Source organism: Oncorhynchus clarkii, chromosome 6 (assembly GCF_045791955.1).
Source record: "Oncorhynchus clarkii lewisi isolate Uvic-CL-2024 chromosome 6, UVic_Ocla_1.0, whole genome shotgun sequence".
Taxonomy (NCBI): Eukaryota; Metazoa; Chordata; class Actinopteri; order Salmoniformes; family Salmonidae; genus Oncorhynchus; species Oncorhynchus clarkii.
In genome coordinates, this window is record NC_092152.1 from 87385870 (window position 1) to 87408113 (window position 22244).

General features: G+C 46.5%; 2 protein-coding genes across 2 annotated transcripts in view; one reads left to right on the plus strand and one right to left on the minus strand.

Moving 5' to 3' along the window:
• The first annotated feature begins 3830 nt into the window (after positions 1–3830).
• On the plus strand, positions 3831–14542 carry LOC139411761 (KH homology domain-containing protein 4-like). Its single transcript, XM_071158489.1, has 14 exons — positions 3831–4068; positions 4855–5140; positions 5734–5853; positions 6119–6198; positions 6280–6332; positions 6602–6813; positions 7335–7543; positions 7944–8004; positions 9102–9159; positions 10354–10616; positions 12673–12801; positions 13024–13118; positions 13362–13615; positions 14025–14542. The coding sequence occupies exons 1-14, from the start codon at positions 4040–4042 to the stop codon at positions 14120–14122; spliced, it is 1947 nt and encodes a 648-aa protein (XP_071014590.1). The 5' UTR covers positions 3831–4039; the 3' UTR covers positions 14123–14542.
• A 247-nt stretch (positions 14543–14789) lies between these two features.
• LOC139412472 (fibronectin type III and SPRY domain-containing protein 2-like) overlaps positions 14790–22244 on the minus strand; it is a 10928-nt gene continuing 3473 nt past the window's right edge. Inside the window, exons 2-4 of the mRNA XM_071159261.1 lie at positions 22039–22171; positions 21099–21275; positions 14790–15136 (exon numbers count right to left, since the gene is read on the minus strand). Of these exons, the coding sequence (XP_071015362.1) occupies positions 14884–15136; positions 21099–21275; positions 22039–22171 (563 nt within the window). The 3' untranslated portion in view covers positions 14790–14883. The remainder of the gene's footprint in view (positions 15137–21098; positions 21276–22038; positions 22172–22244) is intronic.

Here is a 22244-nt window from a genome sequence, read left to right on the forward strand (position 1 = left end):
GGGCTCCGCCCTGAGAGAGAAAGAGGAACTGCAGAATGACGGTAGAAAAGAAAAACAAGATATCTGACATTTCTAATAGACACTTTTCTGTACGAATCAAATAGGAAGGCAACCTCTAAAACCAGATGGGCCTATTCCCCTTTTTCAGGCCTCCAGATACTTGATATGTTCAGTATAGTAAACGTACCACCAGCCTTAACCTCATATATCCTTCTACAAGATACTTGATATGATATATACACCGAACAAAAATATAAACGCAACATGTAAAGTTACATGAGCTGAAATAAAAGATCCCTGAAATGTTCCATACGCACAAAAAAACATATTTCTCTCGAATTTTGTCCACAAATTTGTTTACATCCCTGTTAGTAAGCATTTCTCCTTTGCCAAGATAATCCATCCACCTGACAGATGTGGCAAGTCAAGAAGCTGATTAAACAGCATGATCATTACACAGGTGCACCTTGTGCTGAGGACAATAAAAGGCCACTCTAAAATGTGCAGTTTTGTCACACAATACAATGCCACAGATATCTCAAGTATTGAGGGAGCGTGCAATTGGCATTATGACTGCAGGAATGTCCACCAGAGCTGTTGCCAGATAATTAAATGTTAATTTCTCAACCACAAGTCGTTTCAGATAATTTGGCAGTACGTCCAACCGGCCTTACAGCCGCAGACCACGTGTAACCACGCCAGCCCAAGACATCCACATCCAGATTCTTCACCTGCGGGGTCGTCTGAGACCAGCCACCTTGCCAGCTGATGAAACTGTAGGTTTGCACAACCAAAGATTTTCTGCACCAACTGTCAGAAACCGTCTCAGGGAAGCTCATCTTGTGTGCTCGTCGTCCTCACCAGGGTCTTGACCTGACTGCAGTTCAGCATCGTAACCGACTTCAGTGGGTAAATGCTCACCTTTGATGGCCACTGGCACGCTGGAGAAGTGTGCTCTCCTCTGGATGAATCCTGGTTTCAACTGTACCGGACAGATGACAGAGATCGTGTACGACACAGAGAGACTGTGACCAGATCCTGAGGCCCATTGTCGTGCCATTCATCTGCCGCCATCACCTCATGTTTCAGCATGATAATACATGGCCCCACGTCGCAAGGATCTGTACACAATTCCTGGAAAATGAAAATGGCCTGCATTCTTCCATGGCCTGCATACTCACCAGACATGTCAGCCATTGAGCATGTTTGGGATGCTCTGGATTGACGTGTACAGCAGTGTTCAAGTTCCCGCCAATATTCAGCAACTTCGCACAGGCAGGCAGGCCAGGCGCATGCATGCTGACACGGTCGCCAGTTTTACGGTGTTTCCTCCGAAACATTGCTGCAGCTGGCTTCCGGGTTAAACGGGCATTGTGCCAAGAAGCAGTGTGGCTTGGCAGGGTTGTGTTTCAGAGGACTCATAGCGCTCGACCTTCGCCTCTCCCGAGTCCATACTGGAGTTGCAGCGATGGGACAAGACTGTAACTAACAATTGGATATCACAAAATTGGGGAGAAAAAGGGAGAAAAAGTACAAATATATATATATAATTTGCACAGCCATTGAAGAGGACTGGGACAACAGCCTGATCAACTCTATGCGAATGAGATGGGTCGTACTGTATGAAGCAAATGGTGGTCACACCAGATACTGACTGGTTTCCTAATCCACGCCCCCTACCTTATCTGTGACCAACAGATGCATTCCCAGTCATGTGAAATCCATAGATTAGGGCCTAATGAATGTAATTAAATTGACTGATTTCCATGTTGCGCTTACATTTCTGTTCAGTGTACTATGCTAATACCAGCCTCAACCTCATGTATCCTTATCCAGATACTTTATATTTTTATTTATTTTTGTTTGACCTTTATTTAACGAGGCAAGTCAGTTAAGAACCCATTCTTATTTACAATGACGGCCTACGCTGGGCAAATTGTTACGCCGCCCTACGTGACTTCCAATCACGGCCGGTTGTGATTCAGCCTGGAATCGAACCAGGGTGTCTGTAGTGTCCCATAGGATTTGTCTAGAGTAAAGAAACGTGTCCTTACAGTGGACATCCATTGGGAAGCAGTATGTTTACAATGTAAATACAGGGCAACAACCCCTTGGATTTCTTTCAAAACATTTAAATGTTTTACAAAGTGGGATTAAAATGGATTTAATTGTGAAAAAATAAATAATTGTCAACGAAATACTCTAATATCAAAGTGGAAGAAAAATGCTAAAAAATAATTGAAGATGAACAAAACTTAAAACAGAATTGTCACTTGATTAGATAAGTATTCACCCCCTGGGTCAATCCATGTTAGAAACACCTCTGGCAGCGATTACAGAGGTGAGTCGTCTTGGGTAAGTCTCACAAGAGCTTTGAACACCTGTATTGTGCAATATTTGCCCATTATTCTTTCAAAATTCTTCAAACTTTGTCAAGGTGTTAGGGATCATGGCTAGAGAGCAATTTTTCAAATTTGCCCAAAAATGTCAAGCATAATTAATTCAAAACTGTAATTTGGCCACTCAAGAACATTCTGTATTCTTGGTAAGCAACTCGTGTTGTAGGTTATTGGCCTGCTGAAAGGTGAAATCCTCTCCCAGTATCAAGTGTAAACCGAATGTGAATGTGTGTGTGTGTGTGTTGCTAAGCATTGTCTGTGTGGGTTTATGAAGAAGCCTAATAGCATGCTTGTGGTTTGTTGTGTAACAGAAAATTATTATATAATACGATGTTGAGGAGATTTAGACATCTAAAATGGTCCCAGTTGCCAGGAAAACACAATCATACTGTAAGAGTATGTTGTTAATTCTATAAAACCTAGAGAAGTGTACATTCTAAAATGAAAGGTTATGCAGTCTATTTAGTACAATCCTCTGGGATTTTGCCTGTGTTTAGCTCCATCCCGTTTCTTTTCGTCCTGAAAAACTCCCCAGTCTTTTCCGATGTAAAGCATACCCATAACATGATGCAGCCACCACCATGCTTGAGAATAAAAAGGCAGTTACTCACTCATGTATTGCGTTGAATTTGCCCTAAAACGTAAGGCTTTGCATTTAGGCCAAAAAGTGTATTCCTTTGCCGTGTTTTTTTTTTTTTCAGTATTACTTTAGTGCCTTGTTGCATACAGATGCACGTTTTGGAAGACTTGTAGTATTATTTGTATGATTATTATTTTCACTCTGCCATTTAGGTCATTATTGTGGAGTCACTACCATGTTGTTGATACATCCTCAGTTTTCTCCCATTTCTCCCATCTTCTCTGTAGCTGTTTTAAAAATTACCAATTGCCTCATGGTGGACATCCTTAAAGCAGTTTCCTTCCTGTCCTGCAAGCTCAGTTCAGAAGGACGACTGCATTTTTTGATATGTCTGGGTGGTTTAATAAATCATCCACAGCATTGTTATTAACTTGACCATGCTTAAAGATATATTCAATGAGCTTATTTGTTATTGTTACACATCTATCAATCACTGCCCTTCTTTATGAGGCTTTCGGTAAGCTCCCTGGTCTTCGTAGTTTAATCTGTGCTTGAAATTCAATACTTCACTGGAGGTGCCTTACAGATGTTGAACATATGGGGGACAGAGGAAGGGGTTGTCATTCAGAAATCATGTCCATATAATGTATTATGTGATTTGTTAAGCCACATTAGGCTTGTTTAAACAACCAGGGTAAATACTTATGCGACAACTATATATTTTTTTTATAAATAAAATGAACAAATGTGCAATGCACTTTCCAAACGGTGAAAGGCAGCAAAACGCAACATAGCGTCTAAGTCTGTCCGAAAAGCCACACGAAGAAGAAAGATTTGTCAGTTTTTCTTTGACTTTTCTCTGGTGTTATGCAGTTGACGACAGTGTGAAGTTCCCGGGGTGTTTTTATGACGAGCGGAACGGAAATCCAGACTGCCCTGTACGACACCGTCGGCGGCCTTTACGACCGGACCAGAGTCCTGAGGAATGAGGACGTGTCCAGGGCTGAGTAGAGTGGCTAGTTAGGACACACATTCCTCTGGATATTGAACTGTACTAGCTATGTCTTCTGGGATGACTGGACAGACACCGTAAGTTACACTTTTTTTTTTTATTTAGTACCATTTACTTTTATATTTTGAATAAGTTACGGACGCAAGAACACGTATTTTTTTATTTTAGCTTCGTGCTAACATGTTAGCTACCTACCTTAGTACAGTAACGTTAGCGGAGGTTGCTGGTTTTACAGCTAGCTAGATAACGTTTTTATTCCACTGTATGAAAGTACAATCGTAATAACTAGAATATTTCGTAAAGGTTTATCCGAAATTGATGACCAAGCCACAGTCGTATATTCATGTTTTTAACCATAGCAGTAAAGTTGATCCGTGCTAACGTTGCTAGAAAACGGTATGCTAATTGAGCTAACGTTAGTTAGCAACACCGGTTTCTGGCTAAGTACAATTGTGTAACGTCGTTTAACTAGACACCAAACATATCGCTAGTTAGTGGAGGGTCAAGAAAGCGGTCTCTCTAAAGTTGTGGTTACCTGCTGATACTACCCTCCAAGATAAATGATTTGTAGAGGAACAGGCCAGAACAGTTTTCAAGAGAATGCCGAGGCCTACTAACTCTACGAACACTGATGTTGGCAGGCATCGCATTCGCGACTAGTGTTACGCTAACTAGCTTGCAAATACAAACTAGCCCTCGAACCCGGCCCTACAAAATTATCTTCAGTTAAAATGAAATGATAGGCACCCCCAAACTGTTGGATAAGATATCTAATCTCAATATGGAGCGCGTCCCAGTTTAGTTTTAGTTTCAAGCCACTTTATGTTGAATTGTCTAATTTCTCTCCATCATATTGGATCCAGGTGCCTAACCAATAGCAGCAGATGGGATCAGCCTGCTCAGCCCAAAACGAGGGTAGACGTCATGCAAGGCTTCGCTTCCTCTGTCCAGACTTGCACATCGGCCACTACGACCCCTCAATCAGCCCAGCACCCTGTAGCTGGCCCCATGGTGCCCCAGACACTGCAGGGGGAGATGCCAGCAGCACAGGGGGGAGGTGTGGAGATGGCTGCTGCAATGGCTGCTAAGATCAATGCTATGCTGATGGCCAAGGGGAAACTGATGGTTCCTCCACCACTACCTGGCAAGGTGAGAGTGAAAGGGTTAATGTAACTCTCTCATGGTCCTGAGGAATCACGGTTGCAGGCATTTAATCCAGCCCTAAGGGTCACCTGGCCAGTCATAAGAGGCTCAAGCCACAGACTAGAATGGTTTCCTTCGGTGGTGCAACTTGTCTCTGAGAACAGGGAGAGTGATGATTGTCATTGTTTTCAACCACATAATATAATGTAGCCATGTCCCATAGCTGGAGGTAATAGAAGGTGAGGCCAGTTGAGACCATGTGACCTTCACTGATACCCACCTCCTAGACTAACACAGCAGAGAGAACCACCCTGGTCTACAGACACACCACGGTTACTGCTGCTGCTCACAACACTCTAGGCAGTCTCTCTGACTCAGTTAGTCCTTCTGCACACTGTGAGTCCCTGGCCTTTGTTCCAGCTCAGTACTAACAAACCTGATTCAACCAAATAGGTGCTTTAGTAGGATCTAAAGCCTGAACCCTGGGTGGCTTCCCGGGAGGGTTAAACAGTGACCTAACTGCATGCTATTGAATGACTAAAATGACTTTAGTTATTTAGTGTTTGTATGTGGACTCATATGAAACGTGTCGCCCACAGATCCCTCTGTGTATGTCGGCTGCCACTAGTGGAGACGAGACTGTGGTGACGGAGGTGGATATCAACGATGTGCCCATCAACAGCAGAAACCTGCTCACCAAAGGGAAAACACAGGAAGAGGTAAAAAGAAAAGGGCTGAGTTTAGTTTTCATCTCTCCTTGATTCTTCTCCAGCATCGTTCCACTTGGCGGCTCCTTCTTAAAATGCATTTGGGACGGACCTTGGACCTTTCCTCCTATAGGAATGAACAGGGGGTGGATACCATCGCCCGGCCTAAATCACAACCCTTTCTGTATAATACATATCTAATATATTCTATTTAGAAGACATTTTATGTATTCGTGGCCCCAACTAATACTGAAAAGTTTCTCTCTTTTTGTTTCAGATCCGCCAGTTCAGCGGTGCAGTCGTCTCGACCAGGGGCCACTACATGACCAGTGCAGAGAAGTCCCATGGAAAGGGAGTGTATGTATGCAGTTGGTGTTACTGTGTGTATCTGTAGTTGACTCGGACCACGTGGATTTCTAACCGACTCTTCTCATTTAGAGAAAGGCCTTTGTATTTACACGTCCAGGGGAAGAGCCAAGAGGAGGTCAATAGTAAGTAGACTTTCTATCACCCTCCCGTCTACAGTGGCATTAGATACTTTATTGTCCTCAGATCCTGTACATTACACAACCTAGTGGAGACCACACATCTCAGAGGATGACCATGGGTTGATGTGGTTGACTGGCTGTTGTTTTTCTCACTAGATTATCCCCCATAGACCCCCTTGTCTATCTATTCCCTGTGTTGTTTTACAGAGGGGCAGTGCTGAGGATAAAGTCCTCATAGACCTCTTGTCTATCTATTTCCTGTGTTGTTTTAGAGGCAGTGCTGAGGATAAAGGAGATCATCTCTGAGGATGTGTTGAGGACAGCTGCAGCGTTAGGATCCCAGCTGAGACCCGTCATACCCCCCCTGCCTCTCTACCCCCAGCCCCCTCGCCCCATGACTGCCCCACATCCACACCTACCCAGGATGCCTAGTGTCAACCCTCCTGTGCCACATGGACACCGGCCCGCCGCGCCACACCAAGGGGTAGATACAGCGGTCCCTGGTCCTCACAGAATTTTCCCCTGAAAGGTTTTTAAGAAATCCTGCTTGGACGATTCCCTCCCTCCTTATTCCCTCCCAACTCTGGGAATCCTCTAACTGGGATTTCTAAAAACACAGGAACTTTGGGTTTTCACAATTTTGCAGCGCGGAAATGTGTTTTTCAGTTTGCAATCTGGCCCATGTCCCATAGCTGGAGGTAATGAAGGTGAGGCCAGTTGAGACCATGTGACCTTCACTGATACCCACCTCCTAGAGTAACACAGCAGAGAGAACCACCCTGGTCTACAGACACACCACGGTTACTGCTGCTGCTCACAACACTGTTCTCTAGCTAGTCATTTAGTTGGATTAAAAGGTTAGCAGTTCAGACATTGACCAGCTCCCTACTCTAACTGCTTCCTGTTGTCCATAAGATGAAGTATGTTTTGTAATGTGGTGGTTGGAACTATGTGTTGACCTGACCCAGGATTATCCAAATGTAACTGTCATCTCTCCCCGTCAAGAGTTTTGTGCACGTCAAGATTTTTGTGGGTCTGGACCAGTCCCTCCCCTCGTTCAATGTGAACGAGAAGGTGGAGGGTCCTGCAGGGATGTACCTGGGACACATCCAGACAGAGACGGGAGCCAGAGTGTTCCTCAGGGGGAAAGGCTCGGGGTACATAGAGCAGGCCTCACGACGGGAGTCCTTCGAACCACTCTACGTCTACATCAGGTAACAGTGATTTTACTTCCGGGTCAAACACCTTTATTTCTCCAGCCTATAAGGGCTCAGCAGACCCTGGCTCAGCCTATAAGGGCTCAACAGTAGAGTGAACCACCTGACCTACAGACACGGGTCTACGGTGCTCTGCACCTACTGACATCCTGAACCAGGACAGACTGAACCGTGGAATTCTCTACAACTCACTCGTATGCATTCAGAAGACTGCTCGCCACACGTTGGCTAGCTATCAGTCCTGCTGCTCTCTCCTAGATGTTTGGTGAACCGTATGTTTGTCTCGTAGGGTCTGAAGTAGTTTCTTTCCTCTTGTAGTTGTTCCCTGCTGTGGTGGTGGTGGTGGGTTGTTGTTGTCGGTTTCTTCCCATTTCAACACTGTTGTCTTTTCTTGTAGCCATCCCTACTCCACGGGGCTGGAAGCTGCCAAGAAACTCACAGAGAGCCTGTTGGAAACTGTAAGTCAGCACAGTGTTTCCTCCCAGATGACTTGTTGGTTATTACTGCACTGTCGGAACTAGAAGCACAAGCATTTCACTACACTCGCATTAACATCTGCTAACCATGTGTATGTGACCAATAACATCTACTAACCATGTGTATGTGACCAATAACATCTGCTAACCATGTGTATGTGACCAATAACATCTACTAACCATGTGTATGTGACCAATACCATCTGCTAACCATGTGTATGTGACCAATACCATCTGCTAACCATGTGTATGTGACCAATAACATCTGCTAACCATGTGTATTTGACCAATAACATTTGGTTTGATACACAGCAAGGGAAGCAGACAGTGTAGATGGGAGCGTATGCTAAACGACTCCAATGTACATGATCACGGGGCGGCAGGGTAGCCTAGTGGTTAGAGCGTTGGACTAGTAACCGGAAGGTTGCAAGTTCAAACCCCCGAGCTGACAAGGTACAAATCTGTCGTTCTGCCCCTGAACAGGCAGTTAACCCACTGTTCCCCGGTAGGCCGTTGAAAATAAGAATTTGTTCTTAACTGACTTGTCTAGTTAAATAAAGGTAAAATAACAAATAAAAATTTGAAGTGGGTCGTGTTCATTAGCCACCGAACAGAACTGACTGAAACGAGGAGGGACAACCTGGACTCATTTTCTGTTGTAAAGATGTTTTTGGAAAAAAAGTTTTCAGTTTGCGTGCCCTAATGAACACGCCCCACGATGGAGGTTAAAGAAGGTGAAACTATTGAAGTGTGTAGTTGTCACTGATACCTACCTCCTATAGGAAACAGTAGAGTGAACCACCTGACCTACAGACACGGGTCTACGGTGTTCTGCACCTACTCACATCCTGAACCAGGACAGACTGAACCGTTGAATTCTCTACCATGCTCTACAACTCACTCTGCGTGTTTTTTTAAACCATGCATGTTTTGGGATTAAAAGTTATTGATATACTTGCTTGTCTGAGACTTATTTCACAGGATTTCTTCCTCTGCTTATTACTCTCTAAACATTATTCACTTCCCTTTTGTAAAGAGTTCAGTGTTGTCACCCTGTTCCCTGTGTGTCTGTCGTCCAGGTGAGAGCTGAACATAGCCGCATGGTGTCCATCTACACAGCCACCGGCTCCACCCAACGTAAGTCTCCCCCTCTCTCTCTCTCTCACACACCAGAACTAACACGCAGTAACTAAAATACCACAGTCATAGAACCAGGGTCCGTTTTCATAAAGAGCCTCTGAGTACTGAGCGCTAATCTAGGGTCAGTTTGGGATTTGAATGGACAGGGGGGGGGGGCCCTGATCCTAGATCAGCATTCTTACTCCAAGACATTTTATGAATATGGGCCCGGGAGTTTTCCTGATCAGGTGAAATAACTAGCCAGGCCCAGGAGTTTACCTGATCAGGTGAAATAACTAGCCAGGCCCGGGAGTTTACCTGATCAGGTGAATTAACTAGCCAGGCCCAGGAGTTTACCTGATCCGGTGAAATAACTAGCCAGGCCCGGGAGTTTACCTGATCAGGTGAAATAACTAGCCAGGCCCGGGAGTTTACCTGATCAGGTGAAATAACTAGCCAGGCCCGGGAGTTTACCTGATCAGGTGAAATAACTAGCCAGGCCCGGGAGTTTACCTGATCAGGTGAAATAACTAGCCAGGCCCGGGAGTTTACCTGATCAGGTGAAATAACTAGCCAGGCCCAGGAGTTTACCTGATCAGGTGAAATAACTAGCCAGGCCCAGGAGTTTACCTGATCAGGTGAAATAACTAGCCAGGCCCAGGAGTTTACCTGATCGGGTGAATTAACTAGCCAGGCCCAGGAGTTTACCTGATCGGGTGAAATAACTAGCCAGGCCCAGGAGTTTACCTGATCGGGTGAAATAACTAGCCAGGCCCAGGAGTTTACCTGATCGGGTGAAATAACTAGCCAGGCCCAGGAGTTTACCTGATCAGGTGAAATAACTAGCCAGGCCCAGGAGTTTACCTGATCAGGTGAAATAACTAGCCAGGCCCAGGAGTTTACCTGATCAGGTGAAATAACTAGCCAGGCCCAGGAGTTTACCTGACCAGGTGAAGTGGACAGGGAAACTCCATGTCCAACTCAAATGACTTGAATATTATAGAATGACCAGAATGTTTCCGTTCCCGTAAATCACTTCCTGTGTTTGCTTAAACCACGGACACAACTAGCCACTGTGGTAAATGAATCTCTTTGTCTCTAGTGGCACAACAACAACAAACAGAACAGTCAGACAGACAACAACCCTGTCTGTGAATGACGATCTCTTCCAATCACATCCATTAACCCTGATCTCCTATACTTCCCTTTCAGCATACCCAGCTCATGGATACCCAGCTAATAGCTCTTACTCTAGCCAGGGCTGGTACAGCAGTGGTTACCCAGGGTGTAACGGGCTGTCTGGGGGCTATGCTGCCTCTACCAGCTACCCCACACCGCCAGGACCCTCTGGCTATTGGACTAGTGCTGCTAGTGGTCAGCCCAGTCAATCTAACCTGTCGACAAACCCTCCATCTTCTCAGGCTATGGTTCAGTATCCTGTCTGTCCCAGGAAGACACACCCATACCTATTACAGGTACGTAGTGGCTAGGAAACCATACCTCGACCTAGTACAGGTACGTAGTGGCTAGGAAACCATACCTCAACCTATTACAGGTATGTAGTGGCTAGGAAACCATACCTCGGCCTATTACAGGTATGTAGTGGCTAGGAAACCATACCTCGACCTATTACAGGTTCGTAGTGGCTAGGAAACCAGTACCTCGGCCTATTACAGGTTCGTAGTGGCTAGGAAACCAGTACCTCGGCCTAGTAGTTCGTAGTGGCTAGGAAACCAGTACCTCGGCCTAGTAGGTCGTGGTGGCTAGGAAACCAGTACCTCGGCCTAGTAGGTCGTGGTGGCTAGGAAACCAGTACCTCGGCCTAGTAGGTCGTGGTGGCTAGGAAACCAGTACCTCGGCCTAGTAGGTCGTGGTGGCTAGGAAACCAGTACCTCGGCCTAGTAGGTCGTGGTGGCTAGGAAACCAGTACCTCGGCCTAGTAGGTCGTGGTGGCTAGGAAACCAGTACCTCGGCCTAGTAGGTCGTGGTGGCTAGGAAACCAGTACCTCGGCCTATTACAGGTACGTAGTGGCTAGGAAACCAGTACCTCGGCCTAGTAGGTCGTGGTGGCTAGGAAACCAGTACCTCGGCCTAGTAGGTCGTGGTGGCTAGGAAACCAGTACCTCGGCCTAGTAGGTCGTGGTGGCTAGGAAACCAGTACCTCGGCCTAGTAGGTCGTGGTGGCTAGGAAACCAGTACCTCGGCCTAGTAGGTCGTGGTGGCTAGGAAACCAGTACCTCGGCCTAGTAGGTCGTGGTGGCTAGGAAACCAGTACCTCGGCCTAGTAGGTCGTGGTGGCTAGGAAACCAGTACCTCGGCCTAGTAGGTTGTGGTGGCTAGGAAACCAGTACCTCGGCCTAGTAGGTCGTGGTGGCTAGGAAACCAGTACCTCGGCCTAGTAGGTCGTGGTGGCTAGGAAACCAGTACCTCGGCCTAGTAGGTCGTGGTGGCTAGGAAACCAGTACCTCGGCCTAGTAGGTCGTGGTGGCTAGGAAACCAGTACAGGTATGTATTGACAGGAACATGGGTGGATTGTCCAAATAGGATTCAGGACAGGGATCAGTTGTTTAGGACAGACAACACCATGACACTCATAAGAAAGCCACAAAAAAAAAGTTTTCTCAACTGAAAATTGAAGTCACGACTTCAGTTTAGAAAATGTCTATCAGTTTCATTAGTTAATAGCAGCCAGGAGATTCAGTTGTACACCATTATAAGGACTGACCAGATGTATTGATGAGAGACACCATTATAAGGACTAACCAGATGTATTGATGAGGGACACCATTATAATGACTAACCAGATGTATTGATGAAGTTGTACACCATTTTAAGGACTGACCAGATGTATTGATGAGGGACACCATTATAAGGACTGACCAGATGTATTGATGAGAGACACAATTTTAAGGACTGACCAGATGTATTGATGAGGGACACCATTATAAGGACTGACCAGATGTATTGATGAGGGACAACATTTTAAGGACTAACCAGATGTATTGATGAGGGACACCGTTTTAAGGACTGACCAGATGTATTGATGAGGGACACCATTTTAAGGACTGACCAGATGTATTGATGAGGGACACCATTATAAGGACTAACCAGATGTATTGATGAGGGACACCATTATAATGACTAACCAGATGTATTGATGAGGGACACCATTATAATGACTAACCAGATGTATTGATGAGGGACACCGTTTTAAGGACTGACCAGATGTATTGATGAGGGACACAATTTTAAGGACTGACCAGATGTATTGATGAGAGACACCATTTTAAGGACTGACCAGATGTATTCATGAGGGACATCATTATAAGGGCAGGACTGACCAGGTGTATTGATGAGGGACATCATTATAAGGGCAGGACTGACCAGGTGTATTGATGAGGGACACCATTTTAAGGACTAACCAGATGTATTGAGGAAGTTTTACACCATTTTAAGGGCAGGACTGACCAGGTGTATTGATGGCCCAGGGATTAGACTAACTGTTGTTTGGGTTTGACCTTGGTGTCTCAGGACCCTGGGTGCAGTGACCCAACTGACCAGACGGAGACAGACCTGTCGTCATCCAGCTCCCCTCAGACAGGGACAGGAAGTCCTAAACGGCGCTTTCAGGAAAAGACTGAGGATGAGCGGGCCTCTCAGGTGAGACGGAGATAAAACTGCTGAAATATGCGAGAGAATGATTTTCAAGAGAAGGGCTTGTCAACTGAATAACAATCAATAAAGGCCGTCCCCAACCCAGAGGTGTTAGCTCAGCGGTGACTCTTTAAGTGCAGGAAGTGGTTTGTTTTTGTTGTTTTTAGGAATTCAAACTGTGCTCAGTGGTCTTCTGCTAACAGTCCTACCGGTCTCTCTCCCTCTCAGCCTGCCAGCCGCTCACCTGAGGCCCCGGTGAGAGAGAAGTCTCCTCCTCTACCTCCAGCTCAGAGAGAGGAAGAGTCGGGACAAGGAGCTGAAAGGTTTCGACATAGATCTCCTGCTCTAAATCTCTTAACAATGTTTCTGGTTTTGTTTTGCCCCTGAATGTTGCAGCCACCGGGGTCGTGTTCAAAAGGGCACAACGGAATAAAAGGGAACCATTGTTTCTTGTTACACGTTCAGACCAGTTTTGGGTTGTTTTCGTACATTTTGCTCCTACTGAACACAGCCCTAAATGAAGCCTCTGATGTTTCTCCACCTGGTTCCTTTGTCTCTGTCTGTAGGATGTTGATGCCACCTCCTGGCCCTGTGGCACGAAAGAGACCCAGGGAGACAGCAGTACCAGAGGTCTCACCCAGTCTACCACCCAGAACCCTCGGCCCTGTGGCACACAAGAGACCCAGGGAGACAGCAGTACCAGAGGTCCCACCCAGTCTACCACCCAGCACCCTCGGCCCTGTGGCACACAAGAGACCCAGGGAGACAGCAGTACCAGAGGTCCCACCCAGTCTACCACCCAGCGCCCCTGCATCACAGGGTACGCTTCTTACTGGGAACACACTTCACTGTACTTGATGCCTGAATGGGCAGACTTTTTGACCATGATGAAGTTGAGTGGTGTTTTCAAAGATGTCTTCTCCCCTCAGTAGTGGAGTAATGGAGACGATCTGTTCCAGCTCCTCTGTGATTGGCTGAGCCGTGCTAACCGTCACTTCCTGTATGTGTTCTTTTGTCTTCCCCTTGTTCTCTCTCCACATGTCTCCTGGACCTGCTGCTACCTAACATGGGGTCTATCTCATCTGGTGTCTGTGTGATCCCTCTGCTCTGACTGGCTGTGGATCAATCCAACCAACTCAAACATGGGCTGGGCTCCTCTTGTTTTGCCCTCTCTCTGTCTCTCTCTCTCTCTGTGTTGCTCTCTTGCTGTCCGTCTTTGTTTTCTACAGATTGTCCTCAGGAGGTGAAGAAGACGAAGGTAGTGGAGAAGCCTTCGTGCCTAGTACCCTACGGTGGGGACTCTTCTGATGAGGGAGAGGACTCCTAGCAGTAAGACTCTAACTCATACGCCCACTACCCTTCACTAATCCCATCAGCCCCACCCTACAGTGTCCTCATTCCACTTAGATGCTGGGTTGCAGTGTTCAGCCCAAGTCTAGCTTTGCTCTGCTATTACCGTCATCGACTACTGGACATTGGACAGAGCGTCGCATGGCTACGGCCCCCCCCCAAAAAATAAAGCTACTTTATGTTACTATAATTATTAAACCGTTTTCATTTGAAAAGGTCATTTTTATTTCAATTCTGAAAAAGCATATGTAGTTGTCCATCCACGACCGAGCCTGCTCTACGACAGAGCCTGCAGTACACAAATTCACTGATTTTATTACTGTTATATTGTGTATAATGGAAAATGGTGTGAATCTGTTCCCATGGAATACATTAATAAATGGATTTGGAAACAACATTCATCTTGTTTCATGTTGTGGTAGTCAGTCAAACCCTGGTCTAAACCACTGATATACATGGTTTTTATTCAGATATGGTTGTTAACCCACTTACACAAAGGGGTCATAAACATGTTTTTGTTGTATCATTTTGGGCTACCATGCAGTGTTGTCCAGAGGGTTAGAATAACAATCAGATAAAGACGTTTCCATGGACACACCTGTACATCATGGTAGGTAAAGATGTTTCCATGGACACACCTGTACATCATGGTAGGTAAAGATGTTTCCATGGACACACCTGTACATCATGGTAGGTAAAGACGTTTCCATGGACACCTGTACATCATGGTCGGTAAACTCAGACCAAGTGGACGTACCCCGGTGCCTCTACCCCAGTGCGAACAGTGAGCGCACCGGGGTTGTCCAGAGCGAAGCAGGGATGAACATAGCGTTGGAAGCTACAGTAGAAGGTGTAGAGGTGTTGTTCTAGCTCCACGTTGAAGAAGGACAGGATCCCTCTCTCATAGTTCAGACTGAGCCCTATCCTCACAGGGTTCACCGTTATCCGGATGTCTGGGCTCCAGCCGCTGTGGAGGAACTCGTACTTGTGTCTGGAGAGGGGAGACCGAATGGAGGAGAGGGGAGACAGAATGGAGGAGAGGGGGCGGCAGAATGGAGGAGAGGAAGAATGGAAGTAATGTCATTTAGAAAATGATGGTTCTGTGACTTGTTACACATCATACTTCTATATACACTCGGTGGCCAGTTTATTAGGTACACCGCCACGTTCACCAAAATGGTTCTCTCCTACAGACAGTGAGTCACGTGGCCATGGCTTGCTATATAAATCAGGCAGACGCATTGTTACTGTTCGATTCAATGTTAGAATGGGCAAAACGAGTGACCTATGCGACTGAGCGTGGTGTGATCGTTGGTTCCCAGGCACGCCAGATCCAGTAGCTCAGAAACAGCCTCCTGGACTGCGGCCGTCCTGTGAGCGAAAACAACCAGTTGATGAGAGAGGTCGAAGGAGAATGGGAAGAATGGTGCAAGCTAACAGGCGGGCCACAAACAGACAGAACGGCATCTTGGAACACACAACCCGTTGGTCCTTGTCATGGACGGGCTGTTGCAGCAGACGACCACTCCGGGTTCCACTCCTATCAGCTAAAAACCAGAAGCAGCGGCTCCAGTGGGCAGGTGATCACAGGACAGTTGAGGAGTGGACAAACATTGCCTGGTCCAACGAATCCCAGTTCCTGTTGTGTCATGCTGATGGCAGAGTCAGGATCTGGCGGTGTACTGGTGTGGGGAACACATTAGGTCCCTTGATACCAATTGAGCACCATACCCCGAATAATTCAGACTGTTCTGGGGGCAAAGGGTCCGACCTGGTACCAGATGGGTGGTACCTAATAAACTGGCCACTGAGTGTACAGGATATAGAAGAAGAAGAATGTGACAGGAAGTCGTACTTGCGTCTGGATGGAGATGGAATGGAAGAGAGGGGAGGAAGGGGGAGACTGATGTCATTAAGACCATACAATGTTATGTGACTTACACTTAACTCATTCATAACATGTAGCCTACAGACATGGTATGTCGGTGTTGTGATAACATAAGTAACGATACAATAATTTTCAGCAGACGCTTTATAGCGACATAAATGTAAAAGATTTCTGGAAGGTTTTCCCGGATACAGATTAGACCCGTCCTGGACAAAACATCATTACCAATTGAGAATCTCCCTTGAACATAACCTTTTAGCCCAGGCCTAGTCTTCATCTCTGTCAGGGAAACAAACCCTTAGGCTTCCTGGTCCCAGATCAACGCTATGAAACCCGGACCAATAATGTCACAGTAAATTACTACATGAGACCCTTGATGCAGGAATCAAATGGTGTTGTACCGGTAGCTTACACTAACAGAACCATGGGGAGACAGTATGTACATCCCCAACCCAACACGGTATCTTAAACTAACAGTACCATGGGGAGACAGTATGTACATCCCCAACCCAACACGGTATCTTAAACTAACAGAACCATGGGGAGACAGCATGTACATCCTCAACCCAACACTAACAGTACCATGGGGAGACAGTATGTACATCCTCAACCCAACACTAACAGAACCATGGGGAGACAGTATGTACATCCTCAACCCAACACTAACAGTACCATGGGGAGACAGTATGTACATCCTCAACCCAACACGGTATCTTAAACTAACAGTACCATGGGGAGACAGTATGTACATCCTCAACCCAACACGGTATCTTAAACTAACAGTACCATGGGGAGACAGTATGTACATCCTCAACCCAACACGGTATCTTAAACTAACAGTACCATGGGGAGACAGCATGTACATCCTCAACCCAACACTAACAGTACCATGGGGAGACAGCATGTACATCCCCAACCCAACACTAACAGAACCATGGGGAGACAGTATGTACATCCTCAACCCAACACTAACAGTACCATGGGGAGACAGCATGTACATCCTCAACCCAACACTAACAGTACCATGGGGAGACAGTATGTACACCCCCAACCCAACACTAACAGAACCATGGGGAGACAGTATGTACACCCCCAACCCAACACTAACAGTACCATGGGGAGACAGTATGTACATCCTCAACCCAACACGGTATCTTAAACTAACAGTACCATGGGGAGACAGTATGTACACCCTCAACCCAACACGGTATCTTAAACTAACAGTACCATGGGGAGACAGTACACCCTCAACCCAACACTAACAGTACCATGGGGAGACAGTATGTACATCCTCAACCCAACACTAACAGAACCATGGGGAGACAGAATGTACATCCTCAACCCAACACTAACAGTACCATGGGGAGACAGTATGTACATCCTCAACCCAACACTAACAGTACCATGGGGAGACAGTATGTACATCCTCAACCCAACACTAACAGTACCATGGGGAGACAGTATGTACATCCTCAACCCAACACTAACAGAACCATGGGGAGACAGTATGTACATCCTCAACCCAACACTAACAGTACCATGGGGAGACAGTATGTACACCCCCAACCCAACACTAACAGTACCATGGGGAGACAGTATGTACATCCCCAACCCAACACTAACAGTACCATGGGGAGACAGTATGTACATCCCCAACCCAACACGGTATCTTAAACTAACAGTACCATGGGGAGACAGCATGTACATCCCCAACCCAACACGGTAGCTTACACTAACAGAACCATGGGGAGACAGTATGTACATCCTCAACCCAACACTAACAGTACCATGGGGAGACAGTATGTACATCCTCAACCCAACACGGTAGCTTACACTAACAGAACCATTAGGAGACAGTATGTACACCCCCAACCCAACACTAACAGTACCATGGGGAGACAGTATGTACATCCCCAACCCAACACTAACAGTACCATGGGGAGACAGTATGTACATCCCCAACCCAACACGGTATCTTAAACTAACAGTACCATGGGGAGACAGTATGTACACCCTCAACCCAACACTGTCACTGGGCCAAATAAAACCCTTTTACTGCCAAAGAGATGATTAGCAGGGGATATGAGAAGTGTGTATTGTCAGGTTCTGCGTAGGCAGTAGGTGCTCTCTCTCTCTCTCTCCCTTCTCTCTCTCCTCTCTCTCACACACACTTTGAGGTGGTGGTGTTTCATGTTGAGACGTCTCAGTGAATGATCTCCTAGTAAAGAGACAGTTCCACAGTCCTGTTTAGTGCCAAGAATAGTAGAGTTGCTATGGCAACAGCAGCTATAAGGTAACGATATTCTATGGGCTTTTTCACAGGAATAAAAAACAACTTGACTTGTCACTTCTGCCTCAGAAAAGGTTTAGGAGGCGAAATGTGAGAAGAAGCGAGCCAAGCGCTTCAGGAAGGGGAGAGATATATTTTAACGACCAAAAATCTCCTTGGCTGGCCTACTTTTCAGACCGTGTGTGGTAATGGTGGACCCTGTGGGAAGACAAGCATACATTTCCCTCTGGGAAGCCATGCAGTGGTAGTGGTGAGTCAGCTGAATTTAAAACACCGCCAGGAGTCAGCCCTCTAGAACAGTGTTTTACCAACTCCCAGTCTGTCCAGGGGTCAGCTGAATTTAAAACACTGCCAGGAGTCAGCCCTCTAGAACAGTGTTTTACCAACTCCCAGTCTGTCCAGGAGTCAGCTGAATTTAAAACACCGCCAGGAGTCAGCCCTCTAGAACAGTGTTTTACCAACTCTCAGTCTGTCCAGTAGTCAGCCCTCTAGAACAGTGTTTTAACAACTCCCAGTCTGTCCAGGAGTCAGCCCTCTAGAACAGTGTTTAACAACTCCCAGTCTATCCAGGAGTCAGCCCTCTAGAACAGTGTTTAACAACTCCCAGTCTATCCAGGAGTCAGCCCTCTAGAACAGTGTTTACCAACTCCCAGTCTGTCCAGTAGTCAGCCCTCTAGAACAGTGTTTACCAACTCCCAGTCTGTCCAATAGTCAGCTGAATTGAAAACACCCCCAGGAGTCAGCCCTCTAGAACAGTGTTTACCAACTCCCAGTCTGTCCAATAGTCAGCTGAATTTAAAACACCGCCAGTAGTCAGCCCTCTAGAACAGTGTTTACCAACTCCCAGCCTGTCCAGTAGTCGGCTGAATTTAAAACACTGCCAGTAGTCAGCCCTCTAGAACAGTGTTTACCAACTCCCAGTCTGTCCAGTAGTCAGCTGAATTTAAAACACCGCCAGGAGTCAGCCCTCTAGAACAGTGTTTACCAACTCCCAGTCTGTCCAGTAGTCAGCTGAATTTAAAACACCGCCAGGAGTCAGCCCTCGCCGGATTCAACTATCAACTTCTTCTCTGGATGTCCACTAGGTCATTCAGATGGGATTGTGTGGAGCTAAAACAAACAATCGTAAAACTGACTATCCTACCGATCCTTGACTTCGGCGATGTCATTTACAAAATAGCCTCCAACACTCTACTCAGCAAATTGGATGCAGTCTTTCACAGTGCCATCCATTTTGTCACCAAAGCCGCCCCATATACTACCCACCACTGCAACCTGTATGCTTTCATTGGCTGGCCCTCGCTTCATATTCGTCGCCAAACCCACTGGCTCCAGGTCATCTATAAGTCTTTACTAGGTAAAGCCCCACCTTATTTCAGCTCACTGATCTCCATAGCAGCACCCACCCGTAGCATGCGCTCCAGCAGGTATATTTCACTGGTCACCCCCAAAGCCAACACCTCCTTTGACCGCCTTTCCTTCCAGTTCTTTGCTGCCAATGACTGGAACGAATTGCAAAAATCACTGAAGCTGGAGTCTTATATCTCCCTCTCTAACTTTAAGAGTCAGCTGTCAGAGCAGCTCACAGATCATTGCACCTGTACATAGCCCATAACCTCCATAATCTTACTTCATTTGCACACACTGTATATATACTTTTTCTATTGTGTTAATGACTGTATGTTTGTTTTATTCCATGTGTAACTCTGTGGTGGTGTTTGTGTCGCACTGCTTTGCTTTATCTTGGCCAGGTCGCAGTTATGAATGAGAACTTGTTCTCAACTGGCCTACCTGGTTAAATAAAGGTGAAATAAATTAATACAAATTACAACAGGTTGAGAATCGCTTGTGTAACCTATCAAAGCAGTCCGTTACCTGGAGGGAGGACAGGTTGGTTCCTTCCTGGTAACAGTTAGTGATAGCTAGGTTAGAGGGATAGGTCAGTGTTAGGGATTCTCACCTGGACGGGTTGGTTCCTTCCCGGTAACAGTTAGTGATAGCTAGGTTAGAGGGATAGGTCAGTGTTAGGGATTCTCACCTGGACGGGTTGGTTCCTTCCCGGTAACAGTTAGTGATAGCTAGGTTAGAGGGTTAGGTCAGTGTTAGGGATTCTCACCTGGACGGGTTGGTTCCTTCCCGGTAACAGTTAGTGATAGCTAGGTTAGAGGGTTAGGTTAGCGTTAGGGATTCTCACTCGGATGGGTTGAGTTTAGGGTTGAACAGGGATGTGGACATTAAGCTGGGGTTAGGGACCATGCACCAGGACGTGTTGGCTCCTCCCAGGTAAGAATTAGTGATAGGTTAGGGGTCAAGGAAGGTTATGGGTTAAAGTTTCTCACCTGGATGGGGTGAGGACATGTCTCATGCACCAGGACGTGTTGGCTCCTCCCAGGTAAGAATTAGTGATAGGTTAGGGGTCAAGGAAGGTTATGGGTTAAAGTTTCTCACCTGGATGGGGTGAGGACATGTCTCATGCACCAGGACGTGTTGGCTCCTCCCAGGTAAGAATTAGTGATAGGTTAGGGGTCAAGGAAGGTTATGGGTTAAGGTTTCTCACCTGGATGGGGTGAGGACATGTCTCATGCACCAGGACATGTTGGCTCCTCCCAGGTAAGAATTAGTGATAGGTTAGGGGTCAAGGAAGGTTATGGGTTAAGGTTTCTCACCTGGATGGGGTGAGGACATGTCTCATGCACCAGGACGTGTTGGCTCCTCCCAGGTAAGAATTAGTGATAGGTTAGGGGTCAGGTAAGGTTATGGGTTAAGGTTTCTCACCTGGATGGCGTGAGGACATGTCTCATGCACCAGGACGTGTTGGCTCCTCCCAGGTAGGAGTTTCTCTGAGTATCTTCATAGGCCACTCCAATCCTGTACTCTGTGTCCTCGTCCAGTTCCACCTCCCAGTAATGTCTGCCTCTCACAGGGATCAGGTCCCCTAACACAGCTACACACCTGGACCAAACACACAGGCATACAATATACACTATCAGAGGGAGGAGACACACCTGGACCAAACACACACGCATACAATATACACTATCAGAGGGAGGCGACACCTACACACACCTACACAGCTACACACCTGGACCAAACACACAGGCATACAATATACACTATCAGAGAGAGGAGACACACCTGGACCAAACACACACGCATACAATATACACTATCAGAGGGAGGAGACACAGCTGGACCAAACACACACGCATACAATATACACTATCAGAGGGAGGAGACACAGCTGGACCAAACACACACGCATACAATATACACTATCAGAGGGAGGAGACACAGCTACACACCTGGACCAAACACACACGCATGCAATACACACTATCAGAGGGAGGAGACACAGCTACACACAACACAAATCTACACACACCTACACAGTACACACTCCTACACACAACTACACACAGCACAAATCTACACACACACAGTACACACACCTACACACAGCACAAATCTACACACACCTACACAGTACACACTCCTACACACAACACAAATCTACACACACAAGGTACACACTCCTACACACAACTACACACAGCACAAATCTACACACACACAGTACACACCACACTATCACGGAATGAGTACACTCACATTTTCAGATGTTTCATTTTGAAAGCTACAGTAAATCTCCCATGTCATTAACAGATCTCTATTAGCTGAGGTGTTCAGCAGGTGTAAACCTGGTTGGTTTGTCTACCTGGCGAAGGTGTTGTCGTCGAAGGTCATGGCGGAGAGCGGGAGCTCCTCGTCTCCGTAGAACATGGAGAAGCCGTCCTCAGAGATGGACAGACAGGGGTGGGCTGTGTCCTGCAGCAGGTGGAAGATGGTTCCTACACACACAGTAACAACCTCACTGTCTGGCCTTGACAACTATAAAACACACAGTAACAACCTCACTGTCTG

Coding starts and splice junctions, on each gene's coding strand:
- LOC139411761 (XM_071158489.1), top strand. CDS start 4,040: ATGTCTTCTGGGATGACTGGACAGACACC. Junction 4,069..4,854: donor GGGATGACTGGACAGACACC/GTAAGTTACACT, acceptor TATTGGATCCAG/GTGCCTAACCAATAGCAGCA. Junction 5,854..6,118: donor AAGGGAAAACACAGGAAGAG/GTAAAAAGAAAA, acceptor TTTTTGTTTCAG/ATCCGCCAGTTCAGCGGTGC.